This window comes from Ursus arctos, unplaced genomic scaffold (assembly GCF_023065955.2).
Source record: "Ursus arctos isolate Adak ecotype North America unplaced genomic scaffold, UrsArc2.0 scaffold_18, whole genome shotgun sequence".
Classification (NCBI taxonomy): domain Eukaryota; kingdom Metazoa; phylum Chordata; class Mammalia; order Carnivora; family Ursidae; genus Ursus; species Ursus arctos.
Window position 1 is genome coordinate 14417280 of NW_026622852.1, and position 20270 is coordinate 14437549.

The 20270-nt window shown below is 42.7% G+C and overlaps 1 protein-coding gene across 3 annotated transcripts in view; it reads left to right on the top strand.

The window, feature by feature from the left end:
* Nucleotides 1-305: 305 nt before the first annotated feature.
* The window catches only part of FOCAD (focadhesin), a 297831-nt gene continuing 277866 nt past the window's right edge, over nucleotides 306-20270 (top strand). For 2 of the 3 annotated variants that reach the window (XM_026506454.4, XM_048223032.2), the window contains exon 1: nucleotides 306-372. Coding sequence is in view for 1 of the 3 variants with exons in the window: in XM_044386894.3 (XP_044242829.2) it covers nucleotides 17471-17489 (19 nt within the window). In the remaining 2 variants the exon portion in view is untranslated. Of the gene's footprint in view, nucleotides 373-16485; nucleotides 17490-20270 lie in introns of those variants that run through there. The other variant, XM_044386894.3, reaches the window with a different exon arrangement.

Sequence of the window (20270 nt, forward strand, 5' to 3'; positions counted from 1 at the left end):
ACTACCCAAGCACGCTGCAGTGGCATCTCCAAGCAAGTTCCTTTAATCCCCTGTGTCGTGGGCTAATCCCCACTGCGGTGCAACTCCACAACCCCCACCTGCGCGCGCCTCTCTTCCTGCCCCCGGGCCCCCGCAGAGACGCGCTCAGCCGTGCACGCCAACTCTCCAGCCGCAGTGCGCGCGGCCATGGCCTTGGCTGTGCGTGCGCGAAAGCAAAGAGGGGCGGGCCGCAGCCGGAGGAGGCGGGGCAAACCCTCGCAGTCTGCAGTCCATTGGTTCTCTCTCCGTAATGCCCGCCCCCCAGGCGTTCGAGACGGCGGGGCGGGCCACGTCAGGCAGCCGGCGCGGGGCTGAGCTTGTGGCAGAAGGGAGGTAAGCGATGCGGGGTGGCAGCGGCGAGCTGTGGGCCGCTGCCCGGTGCTCTGAGGCCGCTGGATCGCACTTGCCTGTGGCCTTCTCAGTTTGGCGTGGAGGGCGGCTGAGGCCCAGCGGGCGTGGGGCTGTGCTGGGAAATGGGAGAGGGGAGCATGTGGCGGCAGGGCCTCGGCGGGGCGTGGGTGGCCAGGAAGGGGACAGGTCTTGCTCCTTGCCCTCGTCCTGGCCTGTCTGGGCTCTGAACTCCTGGAGGACAAGGCCTACTGCGTAGGAGAGCTCCGCGATGCCTGGGTGGGGCCGGCTCTGGAGCCTGCGGTGGGGCTCAGCGGGATCTTGACTCGGAAACAGATCAGCGCGATCCTTGCATACTTACCTGCAGCAGGTTGCAGTTCTCCCCTGACCGGTTCCCCAGTTAAAGGCAGTGCAGGGGATTCCGGGCCGGTTCCTGTCTGGCTGGGGGGACGGTCTTATCACCAGTGACTCACTCAGATCCCGTCCACTTTAAATGCAAAGGCTTATGGGTGAGCAGGGCCTGTTTTCAGACTTCTCAATTCTCTGGCTCTGTGTTCCCTTGCGGGAATTACCTGAAAAAATAGCATATATGTATGAATGTATGTTTTGAAATGCCTGCAACAGCTATGCGGAGATTTGCAGAGACTTGGCTGTTGTGTTGCACAGAGGAGTTGTGCGTTGCACCATGGGTTTTAATTTCAGCCTTGGCATCATCGTGATCCTTCAGTTTAGCTCCTGAAATTGGAGCTTCTCAAATCAATGAAGTCATCCCATCAAGTATCATGCAGTCGTTCATTCATCCATTCAACAAACTTTTTGGATGAATATCTTGATGGTCAGTGTCTTATGTCAGAAACTAAAATGCGCATTCCCTGCCCTTTCTCTCATTTTATCTGCCAGTTTTATTGTCTGTATTTGAGATGTAAGTTGTTTGTGTTGTTGATGGTTCAATTTCAGGTTCCAGATTGAGGTCCGGAAGCTTTTGATTCTATATCATAAGAGAAAGCTATTCTGAGACCTCATTCGGTTTTTCTTACTTTCACCTCTAGTAAGCTTCAGACCGTGGTGAGCAGAGGTGTTGTAATCCTGCTAACTAACTGCACCATGAAAGACCCTAGGTCTCAGGTGCCTATCTAAAGTGAGGGGGTAGGATTAGAAGTATTCTGCAATTTTTGTATGTTCAAGGAGAGGAGGGGCACTTGGCATGTTTACTGAACTGTGTTAACAGTTGGGAAGTGACCGTGTTAAAAACACAATGTATATTATGATTATATGCTTTAATCTTTCTGAATCTGTCCACATTACTTTTTGACTAGCAAGCAAGTACATATTTACAGTTTTGATTCACATTCAGTTCCTGCATACAAAGCACTATGACTCATCTAAATTTGGAAATGTAGTAACCAGGAGCTTGTTAATGTTATGTTTAAAGGCGATATAAAAACAATTGGGGGTGCCTGGGTGGCTCCGTTGGTTAAGCGTCCCACCCTTGGTTCGGCTCAGGTCATCGTGCTCTGTGGGGAGTTTGCTTGAGATTCTCTCCCCCTTTCCCTGCCCCTCCCCACCAATGTGCGCTCATGTTCTCTCACTCGCTCTCTCTAAAATAAATAAATCTTTAAAAAATTGGGTAAGTATGCAATTTTCAAGGTATTTTGAATTGCTGTGGCAGGTTAGTGGTAGCTAAAACTTCTGCCTTGGATATCTTGATTACTTTGGTTAAATGTTAGGTAGTTAACATCACCTGGCTAACATCTATCAATATCATGTCTACGTTAGCATTTATTTTATCAAGCCAAAATTTACTGCATTTCAATTGATTGCTACTTCCCCTTGAGAATTAATAACCATAAATAAATGGCTCTTCCCCCTTGAGAATTGATTGCTGTAAATAAATAGTTTGAGAATAAAAATGCCCGTAGAGATATAACAATAGCTTTTCTTTCTTTCTTTCTTTTTTTTTTTTTTTTGAAGATTTTATTTTTTTATATGAAAGAGAGAGTCAGCAGGGGTAGGGGCAGTGGGAAAGCGAGAAGCAGACTCACTGCTGATCGGCTCCACCCCAAGACCCAGAGATTGGGACCTGAGCCGAAGTCAGGTGTTCAACCAACTGAGCCACCCAGGCACCCCATAACAATAGTTTCTCATTTGCTGCTTGGTTGATGGGGTTTACCAATAAATCGTTTGGCCTTCCTGCAGGTGTAAAATGATTTCTAAAATAGTTCTGAGGCATAATAATCTTAGACTTGTGATGCTTTTTGGATGTTGTCCACAAACCATTATGTGAATTAAATTGTTTATGTCACTGTTAAGGATTTGGAAAGTTTAAGGAAATGCAGCGTTTCAAAATTTTGCTTTTGCTATACATTTCTAGTTCTAGAAATGGACCAGATCAAGATGGGAAGATTGAAGAGAAATGCAAGAACTGAGGGGAAAAAATCCAAGAGGAGGCTTTTCTAGTTTAAAATTTGAGGAGAAAAAAAACAATGAAAAATACAATTGTAAGGAAATAATAGCATGAGGATTATTGATGGGTCTGTAGCACAACTTGATTTTTTAAACTGAAGTCTAATTGGCATACAATATCCCTATTAATTTCAGGTGTATGTCACAGTGATTTGATATTTTTATACATTATGAAATCCCTGTAAGTCTAGTTCTCATCTGTCACCATGCAAAATTCTTAGTCTTATTCACTGTAGTCCCTGTGCTGGACGTTACATCCCCTTGACTTACTGATGTCACAACTGGAAGTTTGTACCTCTTAATCCCCTTCACCCATTTTGTGCACTTCCCAAATGCTACCCACTCTGGTAACCAACAGTCTGTTTACTGTATCTGTGACTTTGTTTCTGTTTTGTTTGTTTGTCTTGTTTTTCAGATTCCACATATAGGTGAAATCATACGGTGTCTTTCTCTGTCTGACTTATTTCACTTAGCATAATACCTTCTAGGTACATCCGTGTCACAAATGGCAAGATTTCATTCTTTTTTATGGCTGGGTAGTATTCCAGTGTGTGTGTGTGTGTGTGTGTGTGTGTGTGTGTGAATAAAATGTACATCCTCTTTATCCATTCATCTATCAATGGGCCTCTATTAATGGTTCTTAAAAAAAGAAACCCAGGGTGATAATTTAATCTTTGATCACATTACATGTGGGTAATACATGTTTTTTTAAGGAGATGTGAAATCTATATTGTGTGTGTATAAATCACACACTATATATATATATGAATATATATATATGAATATATTTTTTTAAGTTTTATCTAAGTAATCTCTGTATCCAGCATAGGGCAGGAACTCAGGACCCTGAGATCTGGAGTCACATGCTTCTCCGACTGAGCCGGCCAGGCACCCCTATGTTGTATATTTTTTAAAAAAGTGCTACTGGTCTAGAGATGAGTAGTATAATAAAATATGGTATAGTTATGTAGGTATAATATAAGTCTGTGATTCATAATTCATGATAAATTGAATCGAGGTAGTGTGTACTATTTTTTTTTTAAGATTTTATTTGTTTGAGAGAGAGAGCAGAGAGAGAGTGAAGCGAGCACAAGCAGGGGGAGTGGCAGGGAGAGGGAGAAGCAGGCTCCCCACTGAGCAGGGAGCCCAACGTGGGGCTTGATTCCAGGACCCTGAGATCACGACCCAAGCCGAAGGCAGAAACTTAACCGACTGAGCCACCTGGCTACCCCAGTGTCTGCTATCTGTACATGATAGGAAACAAGATTTGCTAAGCTTATAGGACAAAGGATATTAATCAGTTTTTCTCCTATTTAAATTATTTGAAATAAACTTTCAAGCTATGTGGAAGAGCCCATCTATTTTCAAACAACAGATTGAACGTTGTTTTTATAAATTGGGTACCCAAGGTACTCCTGACTTCATAATATTTTACCCTATTTCAAATCACATTGGAAGTGATAACAATGCATTTATGGTTTTGAAATTTTGTTAAATTTATATTTGCTTTCATTCAGTTAGACTGAGTTACTTTAATTGTTATATTTTGAAGATGTTGAAAAGCTTTGATATTAAATACCATGCAGTTTTGCCTTGTTCATGATGGGAAAACATTTCTTTAGGCCCAAGGAATTTGAAAATCCAAGCTGCGTAGGTAGTCAGCTGTTATTATTATTTATTTAGAGATTTATCTTTTCATTTGCCTGGGAACCAATGAAGCAGTTCACCCAAGCTTCTAAACTGAAGATTTCGGTTCTTTTCAGTGCATTAAACTGTATCCTCAAATCTCATTTGGTCAGACGAATGACTGCTTGCTAATTTGGCCAATAAGCATGTTGAACAAATGTTATAATTGTGAATGTTTTAAAAGTTTAAAACAGGTTTTTAAAAAAAGTTTTAAAGATTTTTATTTATTTATTTGACAGAGAGAGAGACGGCGAGAGAGGGAACACAAGCAGGGGGAGTGGGAGAGGGAGAAGCAGGCTTCCAGTGGAGCAGAGAGCTTGATGCGGCCCTCGATCTGATCATGACCTGAGCCGAGGGCAGACACTTAACGACTGAGCCACCCAGCCACCCTGACGAAACAGTTTCTTTCTTTCTTTCTTTTTTTTTTTTAAAGATTTTATTTATTTATTTGACAGAGATAGAGACAGCCAGCGAGAGAGGGAACACAAGCAGGGGGAGTGGGAGAGGAAGAAGCAGGCTCATAGCGGAGGAGCCTGATGTGGGGCTCGATCCCAGAACACCGGGATCACGCCCTGAGCCGAAGGCAGACGCTTAACCGCTGTGCCACCTAGGCGCCCCTGACAAAACAGTTTCTTAATGTATTAAGGGGAGGACAGAGAGAGGAGGTTGAATATGTAAACAAAAGGCCCATAATGAAAGGCCCTCTTTCCTGCCGTGTTAAAGATTTTGAATTTTATCCATGGGTAAGAAGTTTTAAGTCAAGCAAGTTAAGATCAGTTTCATGTGGCAAGGTGAGGAATGAATTATAGTGAAGCAAGGCCCATTTGTGAAAGCACAGTATGATCGAGCTCCAAATTAGCAGTGGATCCAGGATGTGTTAAGATGATGAAACTGGTGTCCATTATGATATGCGGATTGAGGAAAAGGTGGAGTCAAGATACCTCCTAGCTTTATGACTGCCCAAGGTAGGAATCATGTGTGGGGTAGCTGGTGACCAAGATCAGTCTTGGATATGCCTTTGGCTCACACAGTTGGTGCTGTTCCCTGTGGCTCCATTGGTCTAGGGATGAGGAGAGGATTTTATGCACTATGGAGATTTGGCTGTTATTAGCATGTAGGTGATAATACAGGTGATAGTACAGGTGATAAAACAGGGTGCAGATGGATGTAGATACCTAAGGGAGAGTTTGTAGAATAAGAAAGAATAAAACACCCAGGGGCGCCTGGGTGGCTCAGTCAGTTAAGCGTCTGCCTTCGGCTCAGGTCATGATCCCAGGGTCCTGGGATGGAGTCCCATGTCAGGCTCTCTGCTCAGAGGGCCTGCTTCTCCCTCTGCCTCTGCCTGCCTCTCTCTCTCTGTGTCAAATAAAATAAAATAAAATAAAATAAAAAAATAAATAAATAAATAAATAAATAAATAAATAAATAAACAAATCTTAAAAAGAATAAAACAGAATAGAAACTCTGGGAAGCACCATCATATAAGAAAGATGGTCCAATGAAAAAGGATGAGAGGGAACAGCTTAATGGACGTTGGAGCTCTAGAAGACAAGGAGGCAGAGGATTTTAGGAGAGAATGGTCAACTGTTAAACACCATGGAGAATGGAAGAGAGAGCTCACTACAGGTTTTAGGGAGGTCTACGAGATAGGCAAGAATCATTAGTTTAAGGGTGCCTCGGTGGCCCAGTTGGTTAAGCATCTGACGCTTGATTTCCACTCAGGTCGTGATCTCAGGGTCCTGGGATAGAGCCCCTGTTGAGTTCCGTGCTCAGCAGAGAGTCTGCTTGAGGATTCTCTCTCTCTTCCTCTGAGCCCCGCCCCCCGGCTTTCTCTCAGATGAATCAATCTTTAAAAAAAATTATCATTAGTTTGTAATTTTACTAGTTCATATAATTGTGCGACTTTCTGTAGCAAAAGTCAGTAGAACCAAAGATTTCGAATAGTTGGAATGATCCAGTATTTGGATTTTGTTATGTACATATGGTAGGAATGCATTTGAGCTCGAAGTATTAGCAAGACAGTGGTTGAAGTGATGGAATGTGAGGTTTGGACTGCATGGAGGTGGTGACCAAGCAGGAGGAGGCTGAAAGATTGAAAGACAATAATTGGTTCAGGGGTGCTTGGCTGGCCCAGTTGGAAGAGCATGTGACTCTTGACCTCAGGGTCATGAGTTCAAGCTCCACGTTGGGTGTAGAGATTACTAAGAAGTTAAACGAAAAAATAATCAGTTCAAGCGATCAGAAGTCTGGGTGCGGTAAATATACAAGTGTATGTAGGTATAAGGGAGGTAGCTGATAGAAGTACCGTGGACTCAGAGAAGAATATTGGAGTTTAAGCTTTTAGGGTGCTAATAGAATGTAGGTTTGGCCATGGATGTAGATGGCTAAAATGGAGGTGACATGGAGATACTCAAGAGCAGTGAGACCGGTATGTTGGATGAATCACTCACCTTGGGCATGGACCTCAGAAGATCATGGTGCCCAGAGTGGAGAGGTGGACAATGGTTTCCGAGGTTTTAGATCACCTATAGTAGTAATCAGTATATAAGGGAGATGAAGATAACTAGATGGCATGCCCTCAGAGGAATGGGGGTCGATGGTAAGGAAGTGTTCTTCTGGGCCTTGGAGCTTGGAAGGACGATTAGCTTTCACTGAAGTGGCCCCAAAGAAGGAGAGTATAGTTTTCATTAGGGCTGAGTAGTAGGGGGAACACCTAATGAGGTCACTGAGCATCTAATAAGAAAGTTCACTGACCATGGTATTAGAGTCCAAAAGGTGAGGACTGGTTCGTGTTTACTGAAGAGGAAGGCAGATTAGGAAGAGGTTCGACTTGGGTGTAAGGCTGAAGCATATGGCTCCTTTGGAGTTACAGTCTACGGCCATACCACCCTGAACGCGCTCGATCTCGTCTGATCTCGGAAGCTACGCAGGGTCGGGCCTGGTTAGTACTTGGATGGAGTTACAAATAGCAGTTTGCTTGTCAAGTTTGAATGAGGCTTCTTACCAGCTTTTACCCATCAAATCATCCTAGTTTCTGTTTATAGTAGGACAGCAGATAGAGTACTTTTTCTAAATTTAAGAATAACCTATGTCGCCAGTGAATATTTGTTATTTGTCGGAGAAGGAGAGGCAATGGCCTTTTTGCTTTTTGTACTTCCTTTTGAACTTTGGACTTCCAAAATACTTTTCATCACGCGTGCTAGCTGTCGTCTGTTGTTAGTGGGAGGCGGGCGTACCCGCCTTTTCCTCTGATTTCCCTCCTGCTATTTTAGGACCTAGAGTCACATTGAATAGTCTCGGTGTTTTAAGGACAGCTCCTCACTCGTGCATAATAATAAGATCGTGCATAATAAGATCGTGTTCCTTTCACCCACTCAAAGATTTGGCTCAGTGTCTCTCCTGCAAGATTGGATTTTCCCTCATTACTAGATTATTCCCTTCAGTATGTAAACATGCTATTATTTCTCCTATCTTAAAATAATTACCTTTTGATGGTGGCACCTGAGTGGCTCAGTCGGTTAAGCTCAGTTGGTTAAGTCGGTCCGAGTCTTGATCTCAGCTCAGGTCTTGGTCTCAGGGCCGTGAGTTCAAGTCCCACATTGGGCTCCATGCTGGATGTGGAGCCTACTAAAAAAAAAAAGAAAATAATTACCTTTTGAAGCCCCTCACTGGCTCAGAAGGTAGAGCGTGCAGCTCTTGATCTTGGGATTATAAATTTGAGCCCCACATTGGTGTAGAGATTACTTAAAAATCTTAAAGGGGTGGCTGGCTGGCTTGGTTGGAGGAGCGTGTGACTCTTGATCTCAGGGTTGTGAGTTTGAGCCCCACGTTCCATGTAGAGATTACTTGAATAAAAACTTAACAAAATAAAATCTTTAAAAACAAAATTACCTGTCCTGACCCCATTTCCCCCTTATGCCACCGCACAGTTTCTTTTTTTCCCTTTATGGCAGATCTTATACTCATGTGTCCGATAATTTTCTTCTCATTCTCCCTCAGACCCACTCTGATCCGGCTTCTCTTACCACTCCGAAAAAATTTGCTCTTCTCAAAGTCACTAATGTGTCACTTGCTCAATCTTGCTCAATCCAAAGGTCTGTTTTTTAATCCTCATCTCTCACCTGGCCAATCAGCATTTCCACCCCAACTTTCTAGGGATATAATTGACATGTGACATTGTGAAAGTTTAAGGCATACAACCTGTTGATTTGGTACGTTTGTAATTTGCAAAATGATTACCGCCATTGTGTTAGCTGCCACCTCCAGCCTTCATGTAGTTACCATTTCCTATCAGCATTTTTTGAAACAGTTGGTCATGTGCTGCTTCTTGAAACACTTCCCGTAATTATCAAAGATGCCACAATTCCTGGGTTTTCCTTCTACCTGATTGCCCCCTTTCAACTCCCTTACTGGTTCCTTCTTATCTCTTAACATTAGAGCGCTGCTGGGCTCAGTCATTAGAGCTCATGGTCCCTCAGTCATATCAGTCTTGAAATACTGGTGATACTCTGTTAGCTGCTCAATTTATATTTTTAGCCTGGACCTCGTCCTTTGAAATCCAGACTCTCTGTATCCAGATACCTACTCAGCATTTCTAGTTGGATAACCAATAGAAATCTCAAACTCAGTTTCTGATTTCTTCCCTAAACGTGCTTCATCTGTGGTCTTCCTCATCTCAGTTCATAGAAACTCCTTCATTTCCGGGACTCGGGGCAAAAACCTGGGTGTCATTCTTGACTCTTCTCTTTCTCTCACAATCCACACATAAACTATCAGGAAAGCCTGTTGGCTGTACCTTCAGAATACGTCTAGAATCTGAGTACTTCTCACCTACTGCTCTCAGTCTAGTCTAAGCCCTATTGTCTATGTGTGTGATGCGGTAATGGCCTTATATTGGTTAGCTGTTACAACCCACCTCCAAAATTTAGTGGGGGAAAGCCGCAATCATTTTTTAGCTTATGATTCTGGGGTTGGCAATTTGGGTTGGGTTTGAGGCGGGGGAGGGGAGGCAGTTCTTTTGCTAGTCTTGCCTGGGCGCACTCCTGTAGCAAATGGGGACTAGGTTTGGAGGTTTCGTCTGGGATGGCGTGTCTCTGCTACATAGGTTCCAGCAGGCTATCCCATGCTTCTTAACATGGTAGTCTAATGGAAACAAGAAAGCACGAGGAAGCAGCATGGTATTAGGACTAAGAAAGCCTACAACGTCACTTCCTCTGTTGCTAACTAAAGCAGTCAAAAAGAAGCCCAGATTCAAGGGGATGGAGAAGTAGATTGCCTGATTAGGAGGGGAGCAGGGAAGTCACTTTGTGAAGAAATGTGCATACAGGAATTAGGAAGAATCTGGGGCATTTTGTGCAATCTACCATAGTCTTCTAATTGTTCTATTCTCTCTTTGCCCCCTGAAATATTGTCAGCAGAAGAGCCAAAGTGATTGTTTTTATAACACACGTTAGATTTCTCCTCTTGGGATGCCTGGGTGGCTCAGCCGTTCAGTGTCTGCCTTTGGCTCAGGTCATGATCCCAGGGTCCTGGGATCAAGCCCCACATTGGGCTCCTTGCTCTGCAGGGAGCCTGCTTCTCCCTCTCCCTCTGCCTGCTGCTCCCCCTGTTCGTGCTCTTTCTGACCAAAAAAAAAAAAAAGATTTCTCCTCTTACTCTTCCAGAACCCTCTAAGGGCCTCGCATTGCTACCCAAAGTAAAAGGCAAAGTCTTTGGCGTGGTCTTTGAGGTCTGCCGTGATCTGACCCCCTTTGTTGCATTTTTAACTTCATTTCCAGCTACTCTGCCCTCACTCACTAAACCCGCTCTGTTAGCCTCTGCTGTTCCTCAGACCTAAAGGAGACATGCTCCCACCATGGTTTTTGTATTGCTCTTCTTTCTGCCTGGAATCCTCTTCTTAGAGACCGGACTCCTTTACTTCACTAAAGTCTTTGCTTATGTGTCACCTCCGTGAGCTTCTCACTGACCATTCTTTGTAAAATTAGAACCCCTTTCTATTATCCCCCTTTCCTGCTTTACTTTTGTATATGGCCCTTAACTTATAAAATGCTGTATCATCTACTATTTTGCTTATTTTTGTTTTCCCTGTACTAGGAATGTAATCCCTTGTAAAGGCAGGGACTTTAAAAAAATTTTTTTTTAAAGGATTTTATTTATTTGAGAGAGGAGAGAGAGAGAGAGGAGAGAGAGAGAGGAGAGAGAGAGAGAGCGCACGCACATGAGGCTGGGAGGGAGAGGAAAAAGCAGACCCCCGCTGAGCAAGGAGCCCAATGTGGGGCTTGATCCCAGGACCCTGGGATCCTGACCTGAGCCAAAGGCAGACGCTTAACCGACTGAGCCACCCAGGTGTCCCAAGGCAGGGACTTTTGTATCTCCAGTGCGTAGTACAGCATCTGACACAAGGTAGCATCGAATAAATATTTGTCCAATGAACGAAAGGTAGGATTTTGGTACCAAACTTTTCAGGTATCTGGGTATCTCTTCCATGTTTTATGGAAAAGCTCTTGGAACAGATTTCTGGCTATTACCTGAGGAAATTTGTGGCCTCTTCTTTCAAGTACTTCTTTTTCGCAAGTACTTCTGTGAGCCTCTGTTTTTTTAGAGGTCTGCTCGCCAAAGTGTTTTTCCACATCCAGGCTCTTTATTGTTTGGAAGTAGAGTGTCCTGTTCTCCAATCAGCTACAGAGAAAACCTGCTCTTTAGGTGCTTACTAGCACCTTCTGCACTTTGAGGTGTAAATCACAGCATTTTTGTTCAAAGCAAAGCTGAAACTTAATATATGAAAGGAACAGTCTGAGACAGAAAATTTTCCAAACCTCTTAACTCTTGGACCTTTTCCTTATCGATAACTTTGGGTAAAGGAGATAGTTTTTCAGTCAAAACAGAGTTATGTTAAATTCTAATTTATAGCATAGTCTTAAATCATGGTGACCCGTGAAGCGTGAGCATAACCTTTGAAATTAGTGATTATGAATGAAACGGATAATCTCTTAATTGCCTCAGCCTCCAATTTATTTTTGTATTTTGGTTTTGTTGTGTAGTGTCAAGGAAGTCTTCATTCACATTGATTGGCCGTTGCAAATGATAATAATTTTTTTTCTCATCAGTTCACATTGTAATCTTACAGTCTCCAGTTACTTAGTTTTCCAGTGGAAAATTTTGGAACACACACACATAAATAGGGACTATAATAAATGAACTTAAACAAAATTAACGTTTCGTTGATCTTGTTTTGTTTCTCTACCATTTTTTCCTCCTTCGGCTTTTTCTGCAAAAGTAATTATTTTTAATTAATATTTTAAATTATTTTAACTAAAAATTATTCCTAAGTGTAACAATTTAATTTTAATGTTTTATTTTAAAACATAATTTCTGTGCCATTATCATACCCAACAAAAATAAAAGTAACACTGATTTCTCAAGATTCTCTGATACTCAGTCCCTCCCTATTTCAGAATTTCTTTTTTTTTTTTTTAAAGATTTTATTTATTTATTTGACAGAGATAGAGACAGCCAGCGAGGGAGGGAACACAAGCAGGGGGAGTGGGAGAGGAAGAAGCAGGCTCATAGCAGAGGAGCCTGATGTGGGGCTCGATCCCATAACGCCGGGATCACGCCCTGAGCCGAAGGCAGGCGCTTAACCGCTGTGCCACCCAGGCGCCCCTAAAGATTTTTTTTTTAAAGAAATGAATACATTTAGATTTTCTTTACATTTCTGTTCACAGTATCACTTCACAACCAAATTTTTCCCTCCCTACTCCCCCAATTCTTAATATATTCCCATTTGCCAAAGTTTTAGAATGTCTTGGAGCTTTAATGTAAAGCTTGGAAGGAGCTATGAAGGAGAATGGGCGATGAAGGGTGGGGGAGTGGGGAGGTAGGGATTATCTACTCACCTACCTACTAGTTTACCTGTCTCCACTCTCTCCTTAGGGCCTAGTGGGCCACAGAGGCCTTCTGGGGATTGGAAAGTGGGTAGGACAGTGGCAGTGTGGACAGAGCACTGGTATTAGATATGAGCTGAGTGTAAATGCGGGCTGGAGCTAAGCGTACACACTTTCACATTTATTGTGTGTAGTCAAGATTGGCCTCAAATAAAATTAAGAAGTATACGAAGTTTGTCCTCTGAACTTTGCACCCTTTGTCATGTAGCCTTTCCTTGTTGGCATGGACAAAAATTGTACCCCAAGGACGTAGGAGACTTGTGCATTGCTGCATTGTTTTATTTATTTTCAAAGGTTTTATTTATTTGAGAGAAAGAGAGTGCACGAGAGACATGAGCAGGGGGAGGGGCGAAGGGAGAGGGAGAGCAGATTCCCCTCTGAGCAGGGAGCCTGGTGTGATGCTGGGACCCCAGGATCCCGGCCTAAGCCAACGGCAGACGCTTAACTGACTGAGCCACCCAGGCGCGCGTGCTGTATTGTTTTAAAAACAGATGAGTGACTCCTTTAGTCTTGTGTATCTTGGTATGACTGCTGCTTTCTTTCGTTGTCTGAACTAAAAACCTTGGTGTCCTCCTCTGCTCTTCTTACCTTCCACATAATATCCGTTAGCAAATTTTGTCTGACCTAGTCTCACCATTTCTGCTGCTGTTCTTCTCCAGGCAACATGGTTTCCTTCCCAGATTGTTGCTATAACCTCCTCACTGGCCTCACTTTTTCCATCCTTGCCTGTTCGTGGTCTGTTCTTCAGAGAAAAGAATCCTCTTTTAAAAATGACAGTCAAGTCTGCCATGCCCCTGTCCTAAACCCTTCAGGACTTCCGGTTTCACTCAGGAGCCCCACAGGCTCATAGCGTCCTGCGGGGACTTATGTGATCTGGGCCCCTGGTCACTCTGTCCTCTCTCCCCCAGCCCAGCTTGCTCACATGCACCAACCGTGCTGGTGTCCTTGGTCGTCCCTGAACTTGCTAAGCCTGCTTCCACCTCAACATTGTTGCCCTTTAGTGTTCCTTCTGTCGGGAGTGGTCTTTTCCTTCCGGTCTCTGTCCAAATGTTACTCTTTTCAAAAAGGCCTTTCTTTATTCTTTGACAGATGCCAAAACATAAGACTGCCGTAAAAATTTATCTGTTGATGATGTAATTTTTTGGGGGGGGGTATAAGGTTGTATATGCGTTTGGAAAATTAAAAGAAAATAAACTCTCTGTACTATAAGCAGTTAAATATACGTACTTTTATAAACTTTTAGTTATGCTAAAATGAGTAAGTTCTAGAGAGATACGGTACAACAATATGATATTGTGAACTAAATTTGTTAGTAGAGTAGATCTCATGTGAAGTTTAACACAAGACAAAAACCAAAGGACGCAAGAAAGCTCTGGAAGGTGTTGCATGTGTATTGCCTTGATTTTGCTGATGGTATCCCGGGGCTGTTTGCATATGTCCAGACTCATCACATAGTCCACATTAAACATGTGCATTTCTTTGTATATCTGTTACTATTACAATAACTCTGTTAAAAAATACCTACTCTCTCAACTGCTGCTAACGTACTTGGTTAAAATGAGATTGGAGAAAGTTGAGCACACTGGAGGATCACTTAATTTTTTTCAGGGACAGATGGATTAATTTGCTGGCAAACAATTTAGAATCAAAGGTAATTCTGTTAGCTTACTTGTTTGGAACTCTGCAGGACCATTATAGCTTCTAATAACTCAAAGGTGTGACTTTCTCATTAAATAGCTCTTAATAAGCAGTGTAATTGGATCAAGTGAGACTTTTATCTTGGTGTGCACTGTGGCGAAACTGCCTCTTTAGACAGTGATAAAAGACCATGGTTGCAAGTGAATAAATAAGATCACCATTTTTTTTTATTGAGACCCCAAAACTGACCGTATGGCTTTATTTGAAGAGAATTAATAATTTTTACGTAGTGTAAAAAAAGTAATGGATGCCCATTGCAGGGGGGCGGAATTAAATGTAGCAAGTATAAGGAGGAATGTCATAGGTTGTGTTCACCCATGATCTTATTCTCCAGACAGACACCTGTTAATGTTTTTGCATATACACTTCTTTTTCTTAATCCTATGTCTCTCTCTCTCTCTCTATATATATATTATATATATATATATATATATATATATTGGTTGTGTTCATGATTGTGTGTAATAATTTCTTTTTCTTTATTGTGTTTCCTTATACTATTAAAACTCTTTGTAAATGTGTTTGACATAACTGATCAATATTTTATCTGCCTGTTCCTTAGTTACTCTTCGATCAATCAGTGAATAATTTTACACAAAAGGCGGTTGCTTTTAAGCCTTTTGCATTCTCATACTTTCGAAATGGGAAGTGAGTAGGACTTGAAGACTCTGTGCCACTCTTTGGCATGTAGCCAAGAAACGCCAAACGTTAAGACCCAGTGTTCGGCTAGTAGTACCTTGGCTGCCCGCTCCCATACAGAGGGGGCTAGTTTTGACCCACCGCAGACTTTCAGCTTTCGTGTGCTAAGTTCCCTGTGGAATTGAGTTTGGTGGGTAGGACTTGGGGAGGCTCTCGCGGTCCTGGGGGCCATGCTGGTTCTAGATTCTTTCTGTGGCTTTGAGGACATTGGCATCAGTTTGGAGGTAAGCCAGGTTGGGAGCAATTTCATAGTGTTGGGATTTGGGCTGAGAGGCAGAAGTAGTCTTAGGAAATGAAGCTCTTTGAACACTGGCTTTATTGTGAGCTGCTGGTCCGTAGAGCGGCTTCTGTCAGCTAGCCGGTCATTTACGTCCAACATTGCGTTGGAAAGTTCCATGGAAACTGTACATAAAAAATTCTATGTATTGGTTTTAAAACTGATGACGTTAAAATTCTCACGAGGTCTTCCTCTTCCTCTTCTTCCATCAGCTCCTCCTGCTCTTCTTTGTTTAAATATGATCTTAAGGGGCACCTGGGTGGCACAGCAGTTAAGCGTCTGCCTTCGGCTCGGGGCGTGATGCCGGCGTTATGGGATCGAGCCCCACATCAGGCTCCTCTGCTATGAGCCTGCTTCTTCCTCTCCCACTCCCCCTGCTTGTGTTCCCTCTCTCGCTGTCTGTCCCTATCTCTGTCAAATAAATAAATAAAATCTTAAAATGATCTTAAAATGAACCATCTGAAAGACGTTCTACGCGCTGTACTCTGCCAGCTGGATATCCGTGTTTTCCAGGAGCCTCTTCTCATCTTGCAAATGCTGCTTGGTGTCTCCGTGCTAATGTGAAATGATTTACTAATGGACTTCTGCCCAGGACGGTTGTGAAGGTTAACTAGTCTCTGATTATTAAGCACCCTACAAATAAAAACAGCCATGAGTAATGCTGGCTGTGTAATAGAAAATTAGTAAATGTTACTTCTTTGGGTAATTACATGCTTAAAATGCCTTTTACCCCAGTGGGAAATATGCAGAGGTGATACTGTGGGTTTCTAAAGGGTTGTAATACATAACAGATTAAGAGCATAGCTATGATAAATAATAGCCGTCAACCGAAGCATTCATGTAAAACTTACGATGTAGTCAAGTAACAAAGACCCATTTTCCATCTCTATTAGATTCAGCTGGAAACAGTGAAGAACCCGTCTTGTGAGCTTTTGCATGTGTTCTTTGACCTTTTTTTTCCCCTTTTTTAAGAAAATGTACCAAAATGAATAACAGTAATAAAATCTCATTAATCTGGATTCTGCTGATTTAGGATTTGGACTTGGTACATCTTTATACTACCTATATGAAAGTTATTTGCTCAGTTAAAAAAAGAAAGAAAGAAAAGCGGGGAGGAAGGGGTGTGTCTAAAAAGAATGAATTATTTTCGAACCCTGAATGCATTGGTAAGTGAACTCAGGTTACTGTGTTAATTTGACAATAAAGTTGTTTACGTATTTATTTTTCTCCTTCTGGTTCTTATTAATTTATTTGGCTCTTTGTTCCGTGAGTCTTAATTAGTGAGAAAGATTGCAGATTCTTCTCTTTCTCAGTTTCTGTTTTGGAAAGCTGATCTGAAAGCAAAAGAAACAGCCGAATTCTGATTCTAACATTTTTTTGAGTCTGTTGTGTGTTAGCTACTGTGCTAAACACAACAACTCAAAAAATACTAACCGCTTATTGCACCCCAGGCCCAGCAGCAGTGAACAAGACCCAGCTGCTTCCCTCAAGAAACTCAAAAGGCCGGGGGAAAAAACGCAGCAGGCTCGGCCAGTGAGGAACCCTTCCTGCTTGCCGTACTTCTTCACTAGTGTTGGGCAGGTACAGCTGCTGTGTGGATGGAAGCCAGCCCCTCCATAACGAGCTCTACATCTTGAGGACTGCTGACAATCTTCTCAGGGCTGGAAGGGACATTCGAAATGCGCTGAGCCTAGCTCTGCAATGAGACCCCTCCTCACCTTATCCTCTTCTTCTCCTTGCCTGGAAGATGATGCCACATTGTAGTTCAAGCCCTGTTTTGTGAGCCAGCTTTGGGAGCTGAGAAGGAACATGCAGTGGCTTCCGTTTGGCTTTTCCAGAACATTCCACCGTTATTTCAAACTTGGTGTTTTTACAAGTGAACTCACCCACACAGAAATTTCCGTGTCTCGTGGAGCTGTGTTTCGACCTGTCACATGGCGGGGCTACCTGCCAGCCAAGCGTTCATTTGCGGAAGCGTAGCCATCTGTGTCTGTGTGGTAGTGTTTGAGCAGTTGTTTGGGCAAATAATTGCTTTCATCTCTCTTAATGAATATTTACTTATTTTTAAAAAATGGAAAATGGTTTTTTAACAGACTGCTTTGTGTGTGCTAAAAAACGGGGTGGGGATGTAAATATGGAATTGTTGTCAGTAGCAAGAAGCATGGACCAAACTAAAGATCCACTCTAATCACCGTGACAAAAGTAGCCAATCTTTATTCTTCATTAGAGACCCTTTGGACCTAACCTGAATGGTCAGTGATGAGATGAAAATACAAAATCGAGAACACACACGAATGCGGGAGACGTACCGCAGGTGATGGTGCCACAGGATGAGGGTAGGTTTAGGTGGATCATTCTCGTGTTTTGTGGTCGGCATGGGACTCCCCCCTCTTTGGAAAAGATTTTATTTGTAAGCAATCTCCACACCCAGCGTGGGGCTCAAACCTGCAACCCCGAAATCAAGAGTTGCATGCAACACCGACTGAGCCAGCTAGGTGCCCCGGGCAGCCTTTAATATGTAACTTTTGCACATTAGACTCGCCCACACGTTTTTGGGATTGCAGTATATACAGAGGTGCAGAGCTGTTTGCATATGCTGATGAGCTACTTTGGTAACCTGATTTAACACTGTAGATCCATACCCAGGGTTTTTTTTGTTTCGTTTTGTTTTGTTTCGTTTTTTTTTTTGAAAGAGATGCTTGATTCCCTGGGATGCAGCAAGATGTAATAGAAAAAGCAAGGTGTTGGATTCAGACTCAGAATAATAATGGCTAACGTTTTAAAAGTGTTTGTTATGTGCCTGGTTATGAGTAAAGCGCTTTAATGGGCTATCTTAATTTTACAAAAACTCGGTGTCAACTCTACTTTATAGAGTAGTGGTTAAGAATGTGAGCTCCGGAGGCAGATTGCACGGTTCATGCTCGTGCTCTGCTTCTTACATAATTAGGCAATTAATTTTGACCTCTCTTTGCCTCCCTTGGTTTTTCATATGAAAATGAGGATAATAATAGTACTCATGTCATGTGGTTGTTTTGAATATCGGATGAGAGAAGACATGGAAAGGGCTTCGACAGTGCCTGCCTGGCACATGGTGAAACTCAATAAATCCTGGCTATTAATACCACTGTATAACCTCAGGCAAGTGGCTTCCTCTCTGAGCTCCTATTTTCTCATGTGGGAAGTGGGAGTTAATAATACCTACCTCAGAGTTACTGTGAAGATCCAACGGGATTAGTTATTTAAAGGGTTTTGCGGCGTGCTTGACAGGGAGGAACGGTCTCGTCCAACTTGGCATTCTGAATCCTAGTTCTGGCTTTGCTTACTCAGTGCGACTTTATGGAACAGGTACTTTTCTATGCTGAGGTTACAGTGGTCAAAAAGACCAGGTCCCTGCATGCAAGGAGTTTGCCTTTCACTAGGAGGTAGAGGGGGCAGCTGAAATAAGTAAGTGATGATCGTTTGAGATTGTGACAAATATGGAGGTGGGTCCCTGGGAGAGCAGGTGGGGAGCTACTTGAGGCGAGGGGATAGGGAAGGCTCAAGGGAAGATGTGAAGGGCGGGAAGAGTCAACTGTTGGAACAAGAAGGCAAGAACGCTTGAGGCTGAGGGTCCTGAGTTCCAGACCTCTACTTGGAAAGAGCTTGGGGGTTTCAACGGAGCGAGCTGGAGGTCATGGTGGCTGAAGCTCTCTGACTGAGGGAGGGCTGTGAGACCCAATCATGTAGGACCCTTTGGCCGTGCTAAGAAGTTTTTATTGTCTTATTACAAAGTGTCGTGGGAAACTATGGAAAAGTTTTCAGCAGGTAAGTTAAAATTCAACTCTATTTTGAGTGGAAATCTCATCTATTTTCTGACTTTGGGGCTGGTGACTTACGTACAAGATCCCACTCTGGTCTTTGGTCAGAGACAATCTACTTATCACTAAAACTCAAGTTCTCATCCATCATTCACCTCCCTTGACTATCCCACATGGTATCAAGGGAGGGAGGAGACACATTTGCAGAGTTTCTGCTATGTCAAGACCCTCTTGGCTTTCAGGCACACTTCATATAGTTCCTCAAACCACCTGTGAGGCCGGTGTCCCCTATATTTAACCAAGGAGGAAACAGGCTCCGCAGTAGTAAGGGATTAAACCTAAATGTTAATGGCTAGTGCTGGAGCCCACATTTGCATCCAGGTTTGTTCCTTGTTCCCCTGCACCCCACCCCGAGCCCCATGTACTTTGGTCTCTGTGTCTGGTCGCTCTGTCATGAAGATGAAAGAAGTATATGAGGCTGTAGGCATAATCGGCTTAGAGATGTTTGCTCACCTTCGTTATGGACAGTCTTAGGGTTTGCAAAAAAATACATGGCGTTGCTTCAGGGTGCACTATTTATTTTATTTCAGAATGATTCTTTCAGGGCGATTATGTTTTCGTGACTATATCTCCCAGGACTGGCATGTAAAGATAGTCTCCGTGTCCGCGGGGGCTACATTGACTTAGGTAACAGCAGGGAAATTTACAATCTTCCCGTAAAAAGATTCCTTTGCTCATTGGTCTTCAGCTTTCACTAGTACTAAGAATGCAAGTTAAAATAACTAAACTGTAACTCTTACATTCTCCATGGATTTAATAATTTAGTTTTCATGAGAAATAAAAAATGAGGTTGAGTTGTCAGTTTGTAGCAAGCAAGAAAAATGTTGGCATTTAATTTGTAATCGGTGCGTGTAATTCTTCTGTTTTGGTGTAAAATTTCCCAGGAGTCTAAATGGGAAAACTATAATGGTTATGTTCCTCCTTAAAAATGGAAGGAGTTTTTAAGCGGTCTAAAGTTAATTGTATCTATCTAGTTAAATTACATTGACTTTGTTTCAATATGACTCTTTCCGTGAAGCATTGGTAAAAAGGCTAACCAAGTAATCTTTTATCATTTCTAGCATTTTCCTCGTTTGCTGCTCACTGTATGACACTTGTTAGTGATGGATTTTTATGCTTGCAGTAATTTGGTTTCAGGAAGTCATATCCTTTGTTTCCAAAGAACATGTTAGCATCTGAATAAGTATTTTGGTAACTCTTTAAAATGATAGAAACAAATGTTCTTGTGAAAAAATTAGAAAATAGAACCAAGCGAAAATA